Here is a 23,157-nt window from a genome sequence, read left to right as displayed (position 1 = left end):
CTATTGAAAAGAATTCTTATTTTGTTATTGTTTTTCTTAATCGTGATTAACTACAGCACAGCTTAAATATTTTTTTTAACTGGTTAATTAACTATTTGACTTTTAAAGCTGCTTTATGTAGCTTTTATTAAAATTACTTTTTTTTTTTTTTTACATATTCTTACCAATTTGTTAAAACTATCACCATTTCATGACAGTATAGTCTGAGACAGATAATCAAGCTGCTCTGCCTTCTCCCAGTGCTAAGTAGAAACAGCTAATCAGAGCAAGGAGGCGGGTCTTAGCGCTGTCAATCATCCTCACCATGTATTCTCAGGCTAGTTAGCATGACCGTGAATGAACAGTTTTTCTGTAGCGATAAGTTGTTGATTGACAGCACTAAAATCCTCCTCTTGGCTTTATCTTTGGAATAAAAAGAAACACAATTGACTATTTCAAGCATGTAAAAGCTCAATGCATTGTCTTTAATCGATACAGCATATGTACACCATGTCATCATTCAGTCAATCTTTACAGCTATACAATGTCCCAGTTGTCAGTATAAAAGAAATGGGGTAAAGTCACAATAATAGCAATCCTGGTGTGATAATACAGCATTCTGTCAAAGGAATGACACAAAGGGAGCTGAAGGCTAACAGACAGCTTTCCAGTGCAGCCTCACTGAGGATGGGGCAGACTGATTGAACCTGCCATGCCTTCATGATGTTTTACTGCCTACTCGGTTTTATTCCCAGTTGGAGATCACTATGGGTGTGTTCACACCAGCCCTGTTTAGTCCACTTCAGTTGAACTCTGGTCTGTTTGCCGAAAATGTCTGGTTCGTTTGGGGAAGTGTGAATCCACAATCAAACTCTGATGCGGACCAAGTAAGCGAACTACAAACCTAGGTCTCAGTTCGGTTAAAGTGAACTCTGGAACGGTTCAAATGCATATGTGAATGCCAAGCGACCCGGAGACTGCTTCAGAAGCAGGGCACTCTGGGTAAATACAACCAAAACAAACGCGAAAGTCTAGCATTAGCAGGAAACGACCCGCAGTCTTTTACCAAAGACTAAAGACAAATCCTGCAACCGCTAAAATCTGTTCACAGTTTGTGAAGAAGGAAGTTAGCTCATGACTTCTTCTGAGGTTTCTGTGTTGTTTCCTTCGGTGGCTTTTGGTACAGCGCCACCACAGGCGAGGATTTTTTTCAAAGGGTTTGGATTGTTGACACAGTGCAGCGTGAAAGCGAAGCGCCGCAGTTGGCAATGTGACAAATTTTGCGAGTTTTGTTCCCCAATCGAACAGAGTCTACCGGACTACCAGCTGTGAAAACATCCTAAAAGTGCAAAGCTTGACTCAGCACTTTACCTGTGTTTACAACAGTTTGCACCTTATTTTTCTCAGCCAGTGCTATTCCCTTCCTTTATTTTTGTGTTTTAAACTTTGAAACACTTGTTAAAGGGTTCCCCTTGTGGCAACTTCTGACATCCTACATCCTTCTGTCTGTCCCTCCATCAGGGCATCCTGCCTGACCAGTCTGCCTCCCCACAGCGTGGCTGTGTGTCTGTCCCCCGCTGTGCTTTTTGTGCGGCTCGGTTTCCTGGTAACAGACAATAACCACGACAGCGCTCCGGGGCACAGAGTGCATTTGCATCACAGCAGCTCCATGTAGCTACACAGGCTCGGTCCTGAGCTACAAGCTCACAAAGCCTCTGCCTCCAGCTCTTTGACACTCATCTGGAGAGTTCAAGCAGACAGGCATGAAGAGAAAAGGCTGTGGCTGAACCCGTCACTGCGGGACAAAGACTGGGTCACAGGAACCAGGGCTAAGATGGCGCACGCCGCTGCCTCTGAAAGGGTTTGCTGCCACTCATTGTGGGTTTGCGGTGAGGTCGCACCTGCACCACTGTTGAGGCTCTGAGACCATTTGTAAATATAATTTTTAATATAAATTTAAATCCATATTCACAGTTATAAAAGGTGTAAAAATGACCCAAAGTGCTATTTACATTGAAATATACTTTACAGTTTTACAGTTACTAACAAGGAGATTTAAAGAAATGCTGTCAGTCTCACTTGTAGTAAAACATCTGCATGATTAACATGTTCAGTTGTCTTGGCGGAGTAAATTAACCGGGAGTCTAGGAGCTGAGTTGAGAGGCGTTTACAGCCGAAAACGCTTTCAGAGCAGCTGCACCGTTTCTTCCTCGTGTCTGCTTGAACTGTGTGTTGTTTAGCATCCGTCATCCCTCTTCTGTCATTTCTTTTTGGCATCTTTACAATTATTCAGAGGTACACCTGTGCACTTCAGCTTTGAGTAAAAAAAAATAAATACAAAACAAGAAAAACACTTTACAGTCTCCCCTACAGGCTGATTTAATGAGAAGCCATTGCCAATAGTCTGCTGGCATCTGTGCCACTGCAATAGGTGCCATAAAAGGGGTGTGATGTGAATGCAGCGTCTCATCTTTTCCAGGAAAATCTGCGTAGGGGATCGTTACTTTCATGTTTTGTCTGGTTGTACTTATTGCTTAATTAGATGGCACGTGGGCAGGAGTTCTTTCCAAAAGAAAAAACAATAACAACCAATATTTTTAAGTGAGTATGACAAAATATGTCTGATGTCAAGGGGGAAATAAGCAACACTTACAATGCCTCACAAAAATATTCACACCCCTGGAACTTCTTTTTACATTTTGCCACTTCTGAATCCCAAACTTCAATCTGGGTTATTGGGATTTCATGCGATAGACCAACATTCTGAAAAGTGTGATGTGGATTTGTATTCTGCCCGTTTTGCTCTGACACCTACAAATTAAATTCAGTGCTGATACCACTTTATTGATTAACGTAGTCTGCCTTGTGTTTAATTTAATCTCAGCATAAATCCATCTGAAGATTGTGCGAGAGCATTTGTAAAAACGAATAGCATCATGAAGACAAAGTAACAACTGTAATCACAGCTGCAGAAGAGAACCAAAACACAAGATTCTGTGGTCTCTGTTGAACTTAGTGGTGGCAGCATCATGCTGTGGGGATGCTTTTCTTCAGCAAGAAACTTAATGGAGCTAAACAGCAGACAATATCGAATGAGAAAAAACGTGTTGCATATCCTTTGTGTCCTAAATTTAAATGGATATAATGGATATGTTTGCTTATTTTAATTGTATGCAGTTCTTTAAATGTCCTGTGAGAAATATATTTGCCCATTTATCCAGAAAAACTGGAACTTTCAATATCCACAAGTTATTTTCCCAATTTACCGTCAGATTAATTTCACTTCCTGCTAGGGCAGGAGTGAAATTACCGTAATAACCTGATATTGCCTGGAAAGCGCAACGTCTCCCCTTTCAGAAATCATTGGAATTTTTTAGGTAGCGCAACGTGTGGCAGAATTACGGTACTGCAAATTTAGGACTTTGAGGGGAAAATTCAATCTGTATACTTGCAAGGCTAGTAGAGACGTTGGTAATTTCAATAAAAAGACAAGGGTTTGACTGAGGGGCCTGAATGGACACCACAATTATTTGCAAAAAAAATAATAATTAAAACAATTTATACTCCCTCTATCATCTTCTTTGTGGGTCTCTAACACATGAAGTACAACAAAAACAGATTTTCTTTTTAAAGTGGCAAAACCTAGGAAAGTTCAAGGAGTATTAATACATTTTGTACATCACAGTATTGTCACCTTTGGCAAATTTTTACCTCCACAAAAAAGCAAAAGCCTGTGTAACCGTGGATATATCTGCTTATCATACATACAGCTGATAATACAGGAGAAAGGGAAACAGCATCCACAATCTTGATGGGAAATGTTAAGACCAAAGAGAAAAAGCATAACAATCAGTACTGTACAGTAATAGCAAAACAGGACACAGTTGTGCTACAAGTGCTTAGGCGTTCTTGGAACGTGCGACCTCAGTCCAGAGTCCAGCAGCAGCATCAGAGAGAGAGAGGGAGTCAGCGCTGAACCCCGCAAAGCCCCCTCTTTTTGACTGCCACTGTTGGCACATTCCTCCCTCATCGTCCTCTTCGTCAGGCGGAGCATTCCCCGGCGACACAAATACAAACTCATCAGGATCCGTCCAAACCAGCAAGGCTGACAGGTAACTAAGAATAAAAAAGCAGCCGGTAGAGATGCAGCTATTTACAATCACTCAAAATGCTAGATCATTAATAGGGCGGCTGAGTTAATTATTGGAAACCATCAGGTGCTCGAAACCTTTTGCACAAGGTCTCGTTCATTCAGAAAGTAAGAAATAAATTGCAACCAGCAATTAAAGAAAAAAAAAAAATAAGGAAAAAAGTTGGCAGTTTACATTCATACCAGCGAGCGTTCGTTCTTAATGCTGTTGCTTAAGAACGCCTCACCCAGAGTCCATACATTTGTGCAGTTTATAATAACATGAGCTTCTTTCCTCAGTAATAAACTGAAAGAAAACTGATCACATTTTTAAACTTAATGTGGCCGCTTCAAAAAGCAAAACAATCAAAGAAGATCCTCCCCTAGCCCCATCAAACATCAGCGTCGTAAAGAAAGCGCACTCTCTCTCAGACAGAAAAATACAACATAAACTCATTGTTCGGATTGTACATCAGCAGAATATTTAAAAAGAATGGAGCATAACTAAATGTACAGCATATGTCAGCTAACACTGATGTTCAATACAAATCACTACATTCTAACATTAGATATGCAAGACCAAGTCTTCAAAAGAGGTAAGACTTCACAGGGCAAAGCATTCACGTGAAGTAGAAAACATACATTGCTCAGACCATAAGTAAATGCATTATAGTATAGTCAGTGCACTTCGTCTTTAGGAGTCAAAATTTGCCCTTAGACTAGTTTAAACCATGCAGTCCACATGTTTGATTCCTGTGCATAAAGGCCTTGGCAAAAGCGTTTTGAATGATGTTACCTTCCTTCGTAATTATCATAATTATGCTTGTCAGCATGAATGATTTCTCTCAAAATGTGTGAAAGAGCTTTTCAATCTTAAAACTGGGAAAATGACAGCAGCAGAGCTGACGCGTTTCTCCTTCTTCCCACAGCGATCAGAAAGACCGTCTCATCTGCATCGGAGTAAGTCGTCTGACATGTTTCTGCTCCGAAGTCTCGTCTGTCAGCACCACTGACTTCTCGCTGTTGTGACACCAGAGTTGGATCTGGAGTAAGATGGCACGGTCCAATTATTGCGATGCTAACATGTTGCTGATCACTGTAGCTAGTTTAGTGAATTTGGAGTTCAGTGTGAAATCAGGAAAGTATTGCTCAAAGGAGTGTGAGAAAACAGAGTGGTTGTGTAAGACGAGTGTTTTGTTTCACACGGCTTGAACAAAAAAGAAGCTCCTTTAGCTTCTGAGATATAAAATGTGTGTTTTGAGAACAAACTGAGGTTAGCTTTTTATGTCTATTGTTGGTTTAATGCAAACAAAAATCATTGCTGTGGAATTCAAAACTAGCTGAAATGTAGGCATGGGCCAGTTACAGATGTGTAGGGTGTAACCAAGATGTATTTTAAAAGTAAGATTTTAAAATCACTCACATTTTTCATCATTATAGCGACTTAAATTTGAGCACTGCTGGTCAGCTTTATGAATCCTTTACCCTCTTCTTTTCCTGCACTGACAAGTTATAGAAAGTTATTTAGAAACATTTCTGGATAGAGATAAGGTGGATACCATCAGTAGTGATACTGTTTCAAAGCTGCAGAAAGAGTTTTTGTTAGGCAGCTGACTGTCTTCTCTACCGGAGCAAATAACTTGACTAATTGACCAGCTGACATCAACGCTAATAAGCACTGAAAAACTGCTCCTAAAAGTAGCAGGTGTTTATTCTGCATTTTATTCAAAGGTCAACATATCAAATCATAAATAAATGTTATCAGCAACATTATTATAACACACACGATTACTGTAATTGCACATGTAATACATATATATCAAACTATTTCTGCAGCAGGAAAAATAATAGTTGCGTGTCTGAGTTAAATAAAGCAAATAAATGATGTGAAATATTTTTTTTGTGTAAACAATGCGATGCAGTGAAAACATATTGAGAACACCCTGAGAACCTCCCACCGGCCCATGCCTTGAGTAAACAGTGTTTTAGATATTTAAATACACTAAACTTGAAGTTCAGCTTTTACTTTGGTCCGCTGGTGCATGTAGTTTTGTAAACACCTACAGGATTTTGTAATTTGTGCTTTTTGCACCTCGATCCAATGCCTTCTAAACGTTTCAAAGCTGGTCTAACAGAAGATAATGAAAGAAACAAACTATCTTCTCCCTCAGTCAGTGATGGATTTACTCTGAATAACTTGCAGCTGTTAGATGAGTTTTGTCCTCATAAAGATTTGTAGTTCTGGCTTGTGGCTGGTAATAATTGTCACAGATCATTTTGACCATTCAAAGTAATGTAAACAAGTGTTTTCTGTAGCCATGTGGTCAGAGTTCCTCTCCTTAAAGTTATATTTGCATTCAAAGACACATTTCATGCAGATGGTACAATTCTTCTTTTTTTCTTTTTTTTTAAAGAAACACCTATTTATCTCATTTATCTGTCTTAAAAAAGCGTATTTTCTCTTATTTTATATATGTATATAGATATATATATATCTTTTATATAGTACATATGTTTGTTTTTTTTTCTCCTATGCATTTCCAGGGCAGGCACCGGACACACACTGGGTACAGAGGCATGCCACACTTGCATTGCTGTTTGCATTCTACAGTTGGTGGTTGGTGAGCTGGCGGGCATAATGTCGTCCAGGCAGCGCCGCAGTCGGTAAGCGTGATCTGTACGTCTGCACCAACTCTCAGCTGCACAAGCGCACGCACGGCCTTGTGCGTCCGCCTCCTCCGCATAGTGCCCGTGCACACACACGCAACTGTTCATCATGTGCAACCTGATGCCAGTCGGTCCCCTTGCTGCAGAGGCGGCGTCGCATCGATCTCTGACCGGGGACCGGGTCTTGAACCGGTCCAACCAGTTTGAAATGAAGTAATTAAAGCTTTGCAGCAAGGCTCTGGGGTTGGGGGGCACATGCAGAAGGTCGTGGAAGGTTATGGGTGGACATTGGCTGTTTGGTCCAGCCCAGGGTTGCAGTCAAATTCATGAATAGGGAGGAGGGTAAAGGAAAGTGAGGGATGGTGCTGATTTGTGACGATGACGTTTATGTTTTCCCCCCCATTTTTTTTCATTATGTGCTTTTTTTGTTTTTGTTTTTTTTTTTGTTATGTTTTGCAGTACATCTAACTTTATAAAATGGTTTGATGACACAACTTAGGCTCAGAGTCATGGATTGCTGAATCTGCTGCTGGTTGTTTGGTCGGAGTAAGCAGGTACGAGAGAAACTTCGGCGTTTGCTACATGAGTTTTCACCTCTATACACAGTAGGAACACAGAACAGAAGGGATGATGGTCATGCCAATACATGGGTTCTAATACTGGGTTGTAATTTGTGCTCAGTCATGTTCTGTACATTTCAAAGTATTGCTAGTTAGTCGTGTTTTACCCAATAACCTGAATGTTTGTTAAACGTAGACTGCAGCTACTTAGTCATTGTCGTAGTTTTGACAGTAAAATTTGCATATTTAAACGTGGAACTATGTTAAAGTTAGAAAATGACAAATTTTCCAGTTAGGCTGTTAATGCATTCAAAATGTTAGACTTTAACTTGATTTAATCAATAAACAATTTATAAGCACACATATAAAGTAATTTAAGTTAGATAACACTTGACTTTTAGCCAAAGAAAATGGTTCCTCACACACTCTCGAGGCTCGGTGTAACGTCAAGCACACTCGCCTCCTCGTGAATCTGCATACATACGCCATGACAAGCTCTCAGTTATCACACACACACTCAGGCTCTGAGCTCCACCCTCCCTCCACCTTAAACCAGAAACCCATCCACAGCTCCGGAGAGATAAAACAAACGATTCATCGATTAAATAAGTTAAAAACAAGAAGAGAAGAAGTTTAGTACTTGGTTTGGAAGGACAAGAGACGAGCGTTTAAGGAGGATTCACTGCGTTGCTGAGCGTGTACAGGATGCACTGAGCATATTCTGGTGGCCATCCTGTCGTCCTTAAACCTCACTGCGGGACTCGGCTCTCGCTGTGCTCCAATATGGTTTTTTGAGACGGAGGCCAGCTGTCAAATGAGGTCCTTCTGTGTTACATTAAACATCACAATGCACACACAAAGTACCTGTGCACCCCTGGTAGAGATGTGTAAAAGAAATCTTAAAATGTAATAATTGTTCAACAAAATCACCACTTAATTATTGTCAATAAAAACAATAATTGGCAATAAAAATACATCAATTTAATTGAAGCGTTTTGCAGTTTCTACCCTTTTTTTTTAGTTTGTGAGCGCGTTTTGAAGCTTTTAATTTGTAATCCGTGTTTCCTGTTTCTTGAGGTGTTAAATAAAGTAACACGGGCTGTGTTTTTGTTAATATCTCGCCAATGTAGAAAAAAACACAATTTCGCAGTTTTGCTGCTTTCTTTAACGGAGTCAGATCACGTGAAAAACATTGTTCGCCAACATCCTTCCACCACTTCCTGTCGTTTTCTTCATCGTTTCTGCCAGTAGTAACATCCGGTTGTTGGCAGAAAATGTTTCCGCAGCAGTTTTGTGAAATACACAAATTTCAATGAGGTTGAAAAACAACCTCATTCTAGCGCAAAAACTCTTTTTTTTTTTTTTTTCTAAATTGCCATTAAGCAAATTTATTTTGGATTCAATTTGCCGAATTATGTGGCCAATGGAAACGCAGCTACTGAGGCCCGTTTCTCTTAGCAGGTCTTCAGAATGGGAAAAACAAGAGAACATAAATAAATCAGGAAATTAGTGAGGAAAATGTGTTTGGAGTCTTATTTTGAAGTAACGAAGGAAGTAGGTCTTCCCTTTTTCCATTGTTTCACTGCACCGTTTTTGGAGAAAAGCGAAAGATAAAACGAGAACCATTTACTTTAAAGATTTGTCTTTGCGCACATTTTTACCAGGGCTGATAATAATTATTAAACTTCTTCACCTCTCAACCACCTCGTCGTGTCCGACCCCCTCCGGTGGGTTTGATCTGCGCCACATAATCTGGGGTCAAAGGCCGGACAGTGATTGGTTTGGATGCCAGCTAAATGTCTAATACGTAGTTTTATTTCTCCGATGGAGAGGGCGGGACAAGAATGCCAAAAAGTTAGGTTAATGAAACTTAAAAATATATATATACTCAGTGTGTAAAATTAAAATACAAAAACTATAGCAAGAAAAGTGTAACAATAAAAAACATTAGTGACTTCACCATGAAATAGCAAAAGGGTTACTCAAACATAACTACGACTCAAAATAAATAAAAGCTGTCAGAGGAGAGGATGCAGTTGGGGTTCAAAGGTGAAGGAGGGTGTTTGCTCTCTCTGTCCCTCTCTCCCTCCGTCTCCCCCTCCTCCATCTCTCTCTCTCTCTCTCTCTCTCCGTCACCTCTCACTCCTCACGGAGCTGCAGGCGGTAGCGGCTGTGGCGGATCTGAAAGAAGAGCCTCTCCAGCGGCGAGCGGCTCATCCCAGGTAGCCTGTAGTCCTCGCTCTGGCTCGTCCTGCAGAAGCCCAGCGACTCGTACAGCTTGTGGGCGGCCAACTTGACGGCGGTCGTCCCGAGGACCACGGCGGCGTAGTTGTTGCGCACGGCGTACTCCAGAACGCGGCGGCCCAGGGCCTTCGCGATGCCTTTGCCCCGGTAGCGAGAGTCCACTGACATGCGCCGCAGCTCCACAGTGTTGTCGTCCTCGTGGCCCTGCGCTGCCACGATGCCCACAACGCGCCCGTCCAGAACCGCCACCCAGAAGCAGGAGCCTGGTGGGGGTTAAGAGGAAAAGCTTAGAGATTACACTCGCTGGATATGTGGCCTTTACAATTCTTAAAGCTATTAAAGACAAATGAAATGATTTAAAAGTCTTAAAAAGTAAAAACCTATGTCACTGGAGCAACCCAGAACCTGTAGCTTAGCTTAGCTTAATGAGAAATTAACCAATTTGCATGAGGTTAGACTGTTTCTTCTGTAAATCTAGCCTCTATCTGCTGTTTGTAGTTTAACAATTTACAAAAACTCTAAAAATGCTTTAAAAATGTGGAATTATTCCTTTAAGATAAACGTGATGTTTTATTTAATCTCAAAGATTCGGTGTCTAGATAAAAATCAAACACTAACCGTTTGGCATTAAACTGCTTAAACTTTTACCTTTTATATTTATGGATCTATTTCAATTAATGAGTCAAACATGAGGCTGCAGTGACTGCAGATACTATCCAGGATGCAATCATGCTAATGTAGATCATGTAACACTGATTACATGTATTTTACTGAACTCCATGGATTTCAATCACTTTAACTTAGTATCAGATTGGTATAAAATGTTTAATCTTAAATTACATTGTGGGGAAGAGATGCCTAAACTGCAGCTAATAGCATATTGCTGCCAAACTACACTGTAAAATCTCTGACTTTATTTTTTCTGACAGAAAATCCAAACGTAAGCGTTCAGAACATCCAGCACTAGGTTGAATCTGCTTAAAACACCAAAAGATAGAAAACCAGAGAGAGGCGTACAGGGATTTGATTAATGACCAGTCTCTGGTGTCTAATGACATTAGCTATTCATTAAGACTCCACTAATTAAAAGCTCTGGGATTACAGATGGTCAATATGGACTCAGAAGCTAAGTGGAAAAGCAAAGAAACTTAAAGAAATTAAACCGTTTCTGGCCTGTTAGCTGCAGTTTATCAGTTGCATTTAAATCATATTTGTCAAATAAAAAAAGAATAAAAAATACAAAGTGAAACACAAAGATTCAGTCTTTTAGATCAGCTTGCACTGTGAATGAAACACGCAGACAAAAAAAGACCTTGTCAGACACACACACACACACAGGTCCAAGGTTAGGGGGCAACCTGTCAGCAGATTCTGCAGCTCCAACATGAGAACCACAAATATCAACTTTCATGTCATCCACGATGCCACTTCTGATGTGTTCAGCTGGACAATAGTGAGCTAATTTTCCTTTTCAAAGATAATAACACACATTAGACTGACATAAAGTAAGAACTTTCATAAGATCTTTGTTATAATCGTTACTTTCTTTATTATTAAAACTGTTTTCTGTAACTATGCTGAAACGCCCTTTTGACTAAAGCCATGCGTTGTTGGCCGCAGTTACACGCTTTCCTGCCAAAATCCCATCTATTTGCTACAGATAAACTAAATCAGACGATTCCATGACGGGCTGAGCCTGACCTCTGACCTGCAGTCGATTACCTCTAAATCCAGCCTCTATCTCTGTCTCTCTCTCTCTCTCTGTCTCTCTCTCTATCTCTCTCTTTATCTCTGTCTGCCTTTACACAACTCCTCTGCTGTTTGTTTGTTTCAGCTGAGCATCTCACGCCATCACACACAGTAACAGCTGATAATGACACCGGCCTGCGCTGGAGTCCCAGGTGTTAGCAGGGATTTGGATGCCTCTGCAGGCCCGTGTTAAGCCCATCCGGACGCCTCTGTTGCAGAACAAAACCTCTGTGATGTGCGAGGCGTGGCTAGCAGCAGGCGGTCCCATGTTCCCTCCGTGCAAACACTGGTTCGCTAATGGCTCCGCGTCGCTGAAGATGGGATTTCTACATAAACGTGATAAACATCCTCAGCTCAAGTTTAAAATGAAAGCAGCTTCGATGGAGAACAGTTTGAAAATAAAAAAAACTAGATAGAAGAAGTGAATAATCATAAAATTTACCTCAATTATAGACTTTAATAAATGGTGTGTACAGCCAGTTGTCCTCGCTACAGGCTTTTTCCTTCCTTCCTGTCTTCTTTTTTTAATTTCTTTATTCCCACCATTAGTTAGTTATGTGGTGCAATAAATACAATTGATTTATAAAAGAATCAGTCACAGGAGAAAACAGAAATTTCACTAGTTTTGTGCAAATACAAGTTGGTTTAGCTCAGTCACTCCATCCTTCCTTCCTGTTTCCTCACCGATTTGCCTTTTTACTTCTGTCCATATTTTAAATCTAAATTAATTCTTCCTTTCTCTTGGGAGCCTAAGCTGTTTGATTCAATTCAGAACAAAGAACATCTTAAATTAATGACAGCATGTTAACGTGAGTTGATGTTTGGTGAATCAAACTCCTCTCGTAGATCACAGAGTCTCTGTTTATCATGAGCTGAAAGTTTATCCTGAGCAGCAGTCGAAGCTGCAGCGTCGACATCTTTACGCTGTGCCTCCATGAAGCCCTCCTGACCATCTGTCTGAGCTGAGCCTATGCCAGGCGTGAGGACGGCAAGCGGCGCTCTGCCTCTATGCTCACAGGACGGCGCACATTACTTAACCTCACAGACACAACGCGTGGGACAGAGAGCTGCACTGGAAACCTGACAACTGCTTGAAATATTCCTTTTTTTCCTCTCCCAACTACATCTCTTATTTTGTTTTGTAAGAGAAGTTAGAGAGACATATTGACTGCAGCTGAGAACCTGTTTATAGATGATGCAAAATAAAGCATCCGCTTGTGATTCTTTCTAACCCATCACCGTTTTTAAGCGTTTAATAAAAGTATGTGCGTTACGTTAACGTGTGGACGACAGGTTGTATTTGAGCAATCAGCTTGACGGTCTGACATCAGCTTGTTGCTCTATGAAGAACAGAATGACAAAAAGATGTGATATTCTGCCCTGTCAGCATTTGGAAAGAACCGCTAAATATAGCAGGTGTTTATAATTTTGCCGAAATAAAATGGTGGCATGTTGACTTTGGGTTTCACCGGGCCGTGCATGTTCATCATTTTTACTCCTCACAATGATTTTGAGGCATTTATGAAAATATTTAAATAGAGATCAGTTGATACAAATAAGGATGTTGCTTTTTTATATATACATGTTTCAGCTGAAGCTGTATGTTTAGTCAGAAGTTGCGTGTAGTTTTTGGGTCTGAATTTATTTTTGCTTCTGCTCATCAGTGTGTGCAGAAGGTTAAAAAAGGCAAGCCGTGCAGTTTGTGAAGCCAGGAGTCTGTCTTTCCGCACAGGCATGTGAAGGGACAGCTCTTTTTTTTTCATTGAGGCATTAAGGTCCCTGTTGATGCAGCTCGGCAGCTGCAGGAGCTCGGGACAGCATTGCTATAGTTAACCACCAGTGGTTTAGTGTTTGTGTGCAAGTCGAATGAATGAGCTTACTCACTCGGAAAAAAAAAGACGTGGAAGAGGGGAGGAAAGGAAAGGGGGACAAAAAAAAAGAAGAAATTATTCATGTCTCTTGGATAAGAAAGAGTAGAACTAGAGGGGCTTCTGTGTTGACGGTAATAGTGATGATCCCTAAAGGACATCCAAGCACAAAGAGGGGAGCAAAGAATGATGAATAATCTGCCATTTATACCGGGGGAGGGTCGGGGGCGTCAACAGATGAAATACACGAAGGCGAGAAAAAGAGGAAGAGCAGTGGAGATCCTTTGTAATGCATCCTACATGCAGAAAAAAAATCAGATTACTGCACTGAACTGGCATCAGCGTGGGAGTGTCAAACACTCAGTGATACTCTGACTGGAAGCCTGTATGAAATCCCCCCCAAATTGCACACACACACACACACCCAGAGGAGCGCATTGGGGATTGGATCTGATCGCTAACAGGATTATTCTTGTTTCCTTCAGATGAAACCTGCAAGGCTAATTCAGTTGATAAGCGTTTCGTCTAGACCAGTGTTTCTCAACCTTTTTTGGGCCAGCGACCCCCCAGCCTCTATCCAGGTCCCTCACCGCCCCCCACCAAAGAATTTGCAGGCTACTTTGCACTGACCATTATTTTATCATTAATATTACTATCACTATTGTAATGTTTTGATTTTTATGCTTGTTTCTGTATTTATCATCAAAAATAATTTCCCACAGAACAAAAAAGTCATAGGAATAGAAATTATTTTCACAGGTGTCTATGAAAAATGCAATGAACATTCAAGTTAAAATCGGTAGGCCTAACAGCAGCCAATCAGAGTGGAAAAAATATTCTTATTTTGTGCCATTTTCTAGTTGTTATATATTCCACAAAATGACCAGATAAAAGATGTTCAACATGCCAGTTTAAACTTTGAACTATTTGCAAAACGACTGAGCTCTGCAACATTAAAACATGGATAGAACTGTAACTACATCAATCATAGCTCTTCTTCTCTTCAGAGTTTGTCAGTTTCTGGTGGTGCAGCTCTGTGCTGCCTTCAGGACAATGGGACATCAGAGCATCATTCATAAAACTTCACCCACATGGCATTTATTGTGCAAGCCAGAGCGTTCAGTGGAAAAACTAAAGTTCCAGGTCCTTTTAATGCCATACAAATATGAGACAGAAACATGGATTATATCTTTATATAGACCTGTCTATTGATTATACTTTAATAGTTTTACTGGACAGAAATTACAAAACAAATCTGGTTCTTAATCAAATCCTAATGAGTCAAATTGAAAGTGTCATGGAGTCATCAGCTTCATGACATTAACTGACATGAAAAATAATATTGAAGAAATAAAAATATCAAATCTAATTAAAAACATAAATAAGTGATCAGTTCTTTACTGTTATGGTCTGTAAGATATATTTATTCTCAGTACTAGATGTGGTCTCTTCAAACCCATGACACTTCAACAATATTATTTTACCTTTTATCTGGAAATAGTGTCTGTTTATTCTTGCCATACAGTCTCTGTATTAATTATTGCTCGAAAGGTCTTGCCATACCAGTTTATTCCTCTGTATTTACTTTAGTTTCTTAGTTTATTCTTGCATTTTGTTCTTTATTCATTTCCATTTAGTTTCATTTGATTAGTATTATCCTCTCTTGGTTTATTGCTATGTTCACTTTAGTTTCTTTCCTGTTGCTAGATTTATTTTATCGTTTATTGACGGTCACCATCGGTAATCTCATCACCTGCTGCGCCGCCTAATCGTCATGTGTTTCACATCATGTGTTGGTTTTTTCACTGTTCGGGTCGGATTCTCTGTTTTTATGCCATAATTCACATCTAGTTTGTCACTCCGTTCTATGTCCCGCTTCTCCTGTTTCAGAGTTTTGCGCAATGTGCGCCTCGTCTTTTTTTTAAGCCCCTATGGTGCAGGGCGGTCGGGAAGCGYATCKATGGGGAAAAGGCAGACTGACATAAACCTTTTAAAACAACGGAAACAATTTCTATATTCTGATTATTGAAATTTAAAAGTGCTGTGTTCTATCACCCCCGTTTCATACCGGACCACTTACAGCACCGCCCACGTTGAGAACCGCTAGTCTAGACTCGGCTTCACTTCCACAAAAAGACGAGCGCTGCGAGAACACGCTCAGAACGGGAGCGCTGTTCTCTGTAACGCATCGTTTGTCTCTGCTTACTGTCATTTTTGGAGGAAGCGATTTTAATTTGCAAGTCTTCCTTAATTCCACGACACAACAATAAGAAGCTAAATGAATTTATTAATTTCATTGCTATTATTTCATCTATCTATTTATTTATTTATTTATTTTACATTAATAAAAATTATCTAGCAATGCATAACAGTCTCCTTGATGCGCTCTCTAAGAAATGCCCCGCGCTTTAGGTCAAAGTTCACTCTGGAGGAATGGATTAGCCTGTCACAGGGAACTCAAGCATCAGCAGTTTCTTTCTCCTCCCCCGTTAAATGAGAGCGGACTGTCAGACGTTGTGCACGTGTGCAGAAACGCAGCAAATAAATAATTCATTTGTTGAGAAGTGAGGATTTGAAACAGAAGTCGTTTTCATCACAGCCTGAACTGCACTGCAGAGAAGATTGCCGCCTTGATGTGACATTTTGCAGATATGCTCTCTCTCTCTCTCTCTCTCTCTCTCTCTCTCTCTCTCTCTCTCTGCTTTGAAATCTCCATTAGGAGTTCTCACTGTGTGCATTTCAGTTTTACAGCCTCGCTGCCCATCAGCATGCAACCTGTGCAGGTTGAATGACTTGTGCCTTAATTTTCACACACACTACTCTTACAGAGTGCCAGCGCATCCGTAATCTAAAATAAAGACTTTAAAATGTCTTAAATTCAAGAAAATGTAAGTTACCTTTAAATTGCCGGTCTTAAATTTTGACGTGGCAGGACTTTTTAAACTCATATATTCTACGTAGGCTTTTTCTCACGCGTCTTTTCCATCAGGTTAAAGTTGGAGCTGAATGCAGACACCTTTGCTCACTGCATGCATTCATCGTTATATAGTGATTTAGGCCTCAGATGTTTGTCATAATGGTCTTAAAAGTTTGAGTTGGTGAAACCTGCATAAACCCGGTCTTAGCTGTGTCCAGGTCATTATTTTCATGTTAATTCATTCATCCGAATATTCAAAAATCGTCAAAAAGTTACTAAACTTAAATCTTACATGTAAGAGCAAAACAATATCATTTACAATGGAAAATGCTCAACAAATGCATCACTGAATCAGTGCCTTGCCAAAGTTTTCATAGCAATCGAAAATGTACTTTAATGGCATTTTATGTGACAGACATCCCAAAGTAGTGGAAAGTTCCAGCAGGACAATAACTCTATAAACGTGCAATAAAACCTACAATGTGATGGTTTTTAGATTAAAGTAGGTTCAAGTGTTGCGATTATTTAAAATCTAAGTGAAGTTTTATTGAAATTACGGCAACAATTTCAGCCTCTACATTTGGATTTGTAGTTGCATCAGAAGCTGGTTTTGTAAAGTATTGACTCAAAGGATTGAAAACATTTGAAAACCGTGCATCACTTTCCTTCCAAATCACAACCACATGGTAACTTTGTGTTGGTTCCACATGTCCTAATGAGAAACATTGAAGTTTGTAGATGTGACATCACAAACATGGAAAATATTCATGAGTTTTTTCCAAGGCTCTAAAAACTAACTTTTCCCATCAGTGCAATGTCCAGATTTGTTCGACTTAAACTGCAAACTCTTAATCTTTACAGGGGACAAGTAATCGGTCAGATAAAAACAACAGGCTTTTATGTAATGATTAATCCTTTCAATTTATCGCCTCAGAAAAAGCTCAATGTGACAATTAATGAAGCTGCTGATGACACACCAGTTAGTCTCTCCAATGTGCGCCTCAGTTAAGTATTGATTTAATGGCAACGTAAAACAAGAGAAGGATAGTGAGACTTCAGTGCATTATTAATGATTCCCACTTCTTACAAACACTGGATAAACCAGACGCACGTCTGCATCAAGGATGAAAGGAAGTGGAAAGATTTCTACAGTGTTGTCGTCTTTAAAGTCTCACAACTTGTATGTGTGTGTGATGATGTTTCAGAGAACTTGAAAATAAAATTGATCAGTTTTTAATTTTTCTACTGATTCACTACGTTTTTCCATGATTGTAATGTCACATTTTCTTCATCCTCTTGCCATTTATGTTTGTGTATCCAAGAATATATTTTATAATGTTCCATACATGGGGAAATTAATAACTGTGAATAACTGATGTTAAATATGTTGTGCTACGTTCAGGACAAAGTTTGGCCATAGCATGGCTATCTTATGCTTCTTTTTCTTAACTTAATGATGGCCAAATAATCTGTAGCAGAAATCTTATTTGTCCTCTTTATTGCCCCCAATTAGCTGAATTACTAGAGGTTGCCAGACCCCCTGCTGTGTCAGCTACTTCAGGCTTTCAACATGTAGAGGTGACTGAATCTTCATCGGTGCAAACAAAGCCACTGCATAGCTTAACAAGAGATTAAATAGCATTATTATGCAGTCAGTACAAATAAATTTGTTTTTATGTGTGGTGTATATATTACAACTCAGAGTTGTGATGCTCATGTTGCTGATTTTATTCAACATTGCCAAAAACTCTGCGGGAGCCTGACTGGGCTGGTGATAACATTGTGCTACAAAGTGGTACAGCGAAGACAGTCAATGCTTGTGGATTATTTACTTCAGCTTATCCATCTTCAACACTTAGAAATACAAATCATTTGGATGTTTTCTATATCTGCATTTTCTTTTGTCTTAAAAAAAAATCTTAAAACGCTTGATACATTTTGTTTGTTGAAATTAGGGAACTACATCTGTGTCCTCCAACCAATCAACACTTCAGACGGCTTTTCATTGGAGAAATTACTTCCTTTGTGTCCGGATCGTGGACCACAGATCAAATAAAAAGAAACGTGGAAGAAAGAAAGCACAGTGGTTCAAAATACAACAACAAGATGCCTTTTAAATCTGAAATATTCTTTCTCTTTATCTAGCTGGTGACCAGGAAGCTCCTGGTGTCTTTATCCTAACACATATAAACATTAATCCTTTTCATTGCCTCTTTTTCTATCCTGCCTCTCCTTCAAGCACTTTTATTGTCGTTTTCTCTAATCTGCCGTCTTATCTTGTGGTTATGAAACCACACCAGTGTTGGTACACAGCAGGTGTTGCTGGAGTCGGACAGAGTTTGTTTTTATTTCCAAGGTTACGTACTGAAGGGGGTAACCCTTTGCTCGTTGCTTTTTCAGTCAGCTTCACGTTTTAAACCAGTTAAAGCGCCCTATGGGTTCAATCATTAAAGAGATTCATTTGAAGTGAGACAAGAAAAGCAGATGAACATGAATACATAAAGACTAAAACTCATATTGACCAATTTAAAAGGTTAAATAATCCAGCTCCTTGTTAATGTTGACTGAGAAAACTGCAGTATAGATTCAGCAATAAAGATTTTTTTTTATCATTTTGATGATAGAAACCAATAACTTTGAATGTAAAATTAAATATATATATGACTGCTAAGTCACATAGCAGTGATCACTTGTATCTGCCAGAACTTTACCAGCTTGTACAAATAAAAAGTTATTTATCCTATTTCCAGTAAATGATTGTTGCAGACTAGGAGATTATTTTTGCCTTGATAACATAAAGACGTGTCTCGCCAAGCTCTGCCGTATCTGCTGCCGTCCTGTTCAGGATGTTTACCTCAACGTCACACCCATGTTCATTACTAAAGATGGAGGAAAAGTTGTACACACAACTGCACCACAATCAGTTTAAACTGTCTTGTCGCTGCGCAGCTTTTAGCACGTTAGCAGGTAGTAATCAATAAGCCACAGTGTTTATGGGAATCGCTGCAGGCGTTTGCATTAAAACGCTCAGCAGAAGAAGAACTGGAACAGATGAACAGGTTAGAGGTCAGAGCTTATTTCATCTGGAGGTGGGGACAGGCTCATGGAGACTTGGACCAGCCATAATGTGGCAGGTTCTACGTTTAAGACATCTGAGCAGTTGCGGTTCAGAAAGACGATGGATTGTTTTATAAATTAATCCTACTTTAAACGTCTTCACAGCTCTCTCTGTCCCTGACCTGCCTGCTGTGTCCCTCCTCCGAGATGCTGCTTTGTTTTCTAATATTCTCTAACAAATCTCTGAGAACTTTGCAGAACAAACAGCTGGATTCATGCTTGAGTTTAAATCAAATACATAAGAACACCAGCTGAGTTTCCAGCAAAACTTGGTTGATATTTTGCTAATGTCATAAAAACACTATATCAATGTTTCCTCTAAATAAGAAACACAATCAAAATCACATGTAAATAAGTTTGTACACGCAAGCGGTTTTAAAAACTGTTGCGCCATCCTCCTCCTACCACTTCCTGTCGTCTTCTCCGTCTTTTCCGCCAGTAGCAGCATCTGGTTTTTGATCACATGACTCGTGTGATGCATTACAGTTTTGGAAAATAATTTTGACGCAGCCGGAAAACCACCTCATCCTATTGCATAAACTTTTATCAAAAAATGAGGGTTTTTTTAATTGGCTTGTTTCCAGTAAGTGAACTTATTTGTATAATTATATATTTCATTCCAATTTGCGCAATTATAGAGAGGTGGCTAGTGTTTGCTAAGGCAGTTGGTTGAACTGGATCTTTTTCTCAAAGTTATTGCTGTAAAAGGGGCTGAATATTATCTCTATTTCTAAAACAATTGTCCCTTTCACATCTGAACTGTGCTCTACTTTGTGTTGCTCTATCCTATAAAAGATTGAAGTGTTTGGTTGTAACGTAGCAAAAGCAGCACAAATTTCTGTAACGAATGACAGCAGCGTTGAGTCGTGCCTCTCCATCGGACCCCGGCGTTTCGTCCCTCTGGGTCCGCTCCCCTTGCGCGGCTGTAATCATTAGCATTGTCCAGGAGCAGCGACGCCTGACCCCCTCTGAACCTCTGCGGCAATAATGGGAATGCTAAACTGCAACTGTGCGCTGTGGATTACCAGGCCAGCGGGCGCAGCGCTGGAGAGCGGCACACAATGGGAAGGCAATCGACTGGTTTACTCACACCTGTTTTCGGTGTTGGCCATGTGCGTCGAAGGCGAGGCAGGGGAATGTGGTAAACCCGACGCATATTTGTAGGTGGCCGGAGGAGGATAAATAGTTCGATTGATTTTTTTCTAATTAGAAACCTTAGTGGAGGAAATGAGGCTCGACGACACTGAGCTCGCTGCAGAGAGTATCAGCAGTCTCCTCGGTGCGATCAATAGGCCTTGCGGTGCCCTCTACCCCCACTCCAGAGGCCGAGAGCAGCAAGGAGAGGAAGCCGGTGGGGGGAAGGAGCAAGAAAACACCCAGGGAGGAGGGGTGAGAACAACGAGGAAGGAAGGCAGAAGGATGACCTGCATATTTAACTGCTTTCCTCTGCCTGAGGACTAAACTGTGTTCTGTCAGTCACACTGACTTTTATTTGGCTTCATCCTCTCCGCTAATTTAAAGCTGCTGTGTAAAGTGAGCCGAGGCGAGCATTAGGCCTAATCTTCACCGGTCCTTTGGATTTATTTTGTAACACTGCGGATGGAGCCGCCTGCTGACAAAATCTCACACAGACACACACACACACACACACACCAATTGGACGTCAGCGAGTGGAAGCAGTTCCTTACCTGTGGGTTTCATGTAATAGGCCTCAATGTCAGCCATGTCCGTGTTCAGAGCACAGTCCAAATAATTCTGGATAACTTTCCTGCTGTAGTAGTAGCGCGCACCCATGAGAATGAGCGGTGCACAGCAGGTCAGCGTGACAGATTTGGTCATGTAAAAGCACATTACTATGGAGAAATGGAAGAAAAGTAAACGAAACCTGTCAGAAGAGAGAATCACAAGTTTGATTTTTGGCAGGGTTTGAATCCGACAACAGACACAGAACAGCAAGGGTTCAACTTAGACAGCATGGCGACACAGAGCATCACAGTGGAGAAACCTGAACAGTTTGTTGATGATGAGCAGAGTTATCCTGTGTCCAGCGTTCCTAAACTCTGGGGAAGTTTGGCGTTTCCAGTTTAAGCCACTATCTAATTCTAGATTTTGATTCCTGCCTCATTATTTACATCATCCACAAATTCATCCATTTTTGTATCCATCCAACTAGTTTTTTTTTTTTAAATGAAAACCTGACCTCTACGCAAACATTTCCAGTTAATTTTATGGTAAACTTCATACTCAGTAACTGATCACCACCTGAATTTTCACATTAAGGATTTATAGGAACCCTGAGAAAGACACACGAGTTTAGCTGCAATACCAAGAGAAATGTCATTATTTTTTACCACTTTCTGAACTTTCTGGAGCGGAGCATGCTAGTAAGGTTATGATTGCATCAAATAATTTTTTTTACGTGATTTGAAATTAGTCGGGTGCGACGCTAGGGGGCGCAAAGGGAAGCAGACAATTGTGCTAGATGGGACGCATCGCACGTTGAGCTGCATGCAACTATTTACTCAGCAGAGTGAAACATTTTTAATGTTTAAAGCAAACATTAGTTTTTTTTTCTCTCATCACTTTCACAGGATTTAGCGGTAGGAATCTGTTACGTCTTCCTGGCACCTCACTTAGTCACGATGTTTTAATTTGAAGGAACAAAAGAGAGAATTTCAGTGGCGCATGGAGGGGATTTAATTCGCTTTCTTTCTTTCCTCCTCTCTTTTTCTGTCCGTTCTTTTGTTTTAATTTTCTCAGCGGTGGGCGCACCCTGTGGGCCGATCGTCAAACTGACTCCCTCATTCATTGAAGTCACGCCGGCATGTGACCACAGCATCAGCACCATCAGCCTCTCTACACACGCTCCATGCGCCTGCCATATGCCTTTTGTTGGCTTGCGTGGTGGAGCAGAGCGCCGGTGGGCAAAGTTTAAAAGCGGCAACAGAGTTCTGCGTGGTGTGGTGCTGATTACAAACATAATGAAATCAGGTTGGAGCTACCGTATAGATTTGCAGAGGGGGCTCCTTTGACCGCTCACCTGTCAGAAAGGCGTATAAGAACTGGGTCCGGGGCTGCTGCCAGATCCCCCTGAACGCCGAGTTGGGTATCCGCTCCATGATGCCCTCGTGGAAGATGCGCAGCACCTCCTCCTGGTCCTCCCGCTCGAACTCGCGGATAAACACCCCGTCCCTCCGCACATCCTTGGGCTCGGCGGCGGGGCTCAGAACCGCGCCGGGGGCCGCCGGGGAGCCCCACATCATCGGCTCTTTTTTGGTCCCAGGTATAGCCTCGTGTTCGTCCGCAACGATTTTAGTCTCGCAAACCATTTTGGGAGACGAACAATGCATGCAACTGGCCTGCAGAAAGACGGTCCCGCTACAGTTGTGGAGTGTGGTGGTGGTGGTGGTGGATGGGGTGAGGATGGATGATGCGTAAAAAGAGTCTCCTAAAAAACAGTGAGAGGATGATGGAGAGGGGAGGGATAAGACGGAGGAGGGGGGATGTTCTGCTGCAACCCTGAGCGATTCTGAAGACCCAAGACTTTCCGGCGCGATCCGGGCCGGTTTTATAAGCGCGCAGGGGCGGGTATAGACGCGGGTTCAGGGGTTGGGGAGGTCCTCCCGCCCACTCAGATTGGTTGCCGGCGGCCGAGGGAGGAGGGCGGTGATGAGGGACGAGAACAAGCTGGTGTGTGCTGCGCGAAGGATGTATTTCGAGAAAGTGGGCTCATGAGGAGGGGTGAGATGGTGATGCGCATAGAGGCTGTTTTTTTCTTCAGAGGGGGGGGGGGGGGAGTGTCTTTAGTCATCAAATAAATATTTCAAATACATTATATCCTTAATCAATTCAATTTTTTTAAATCCCTTTATCAAATAATTACAAATGAAAAATTTTTGTTAAAAGTTAAATATGGTTAAAACACAT

At 41.0% G+C, this 23,157-nt stretch overlaps 1 protein-coding gene across 1 annotated transcript; it reads right to left on the bottom strand.

Moving 5' to 3' along the window:
- Window positions 1–438: 438 nt before the first annotated feature.
- nat8l (N-acetyltransferase 8-like) lies at window positions 439–22,937 on the bottom strand. The gene is made up of 3 exons (XM_008427973.2): window positions 22,271–22,937; window positions 20,919–21,083; window positions 439–9,842 (listed from the first exon to the last, which is right to left on the bottom strand). Exons 1-3 carry the CDS (start codon window positions 22,578–22,580, stop codon window positions 9,475–9,477), a joined length of 843 nt encoding a protein of 280 aa, XP_008426195.1. The 5' UTR covers window positions 22,581–22,937; the 3' UTR covers window positions 439–9,474.
- Between the last annotated feature and the right edge of the window lie 220 nt (window positions 22,938–23,157).

The sequence above is a fragment of the Poecilia reticulata genome, linkage group LG14 (genome assembly GCF_000633615.1).
Source record: "Poecilia reticulata strain Guanapo linkage group LG14, Guppy_female_1.0+MT, whole genome shotgun sequence".
NCBI lineage: Eukaryota > Metazoa > Chordata > Actinopteri > Cyprinodontiformes > Poeciliidae > Poecilia > Poecilia reticulata.
This window is presented reverse-complemented; position numbering and strand designations above follow the sequence as displayed.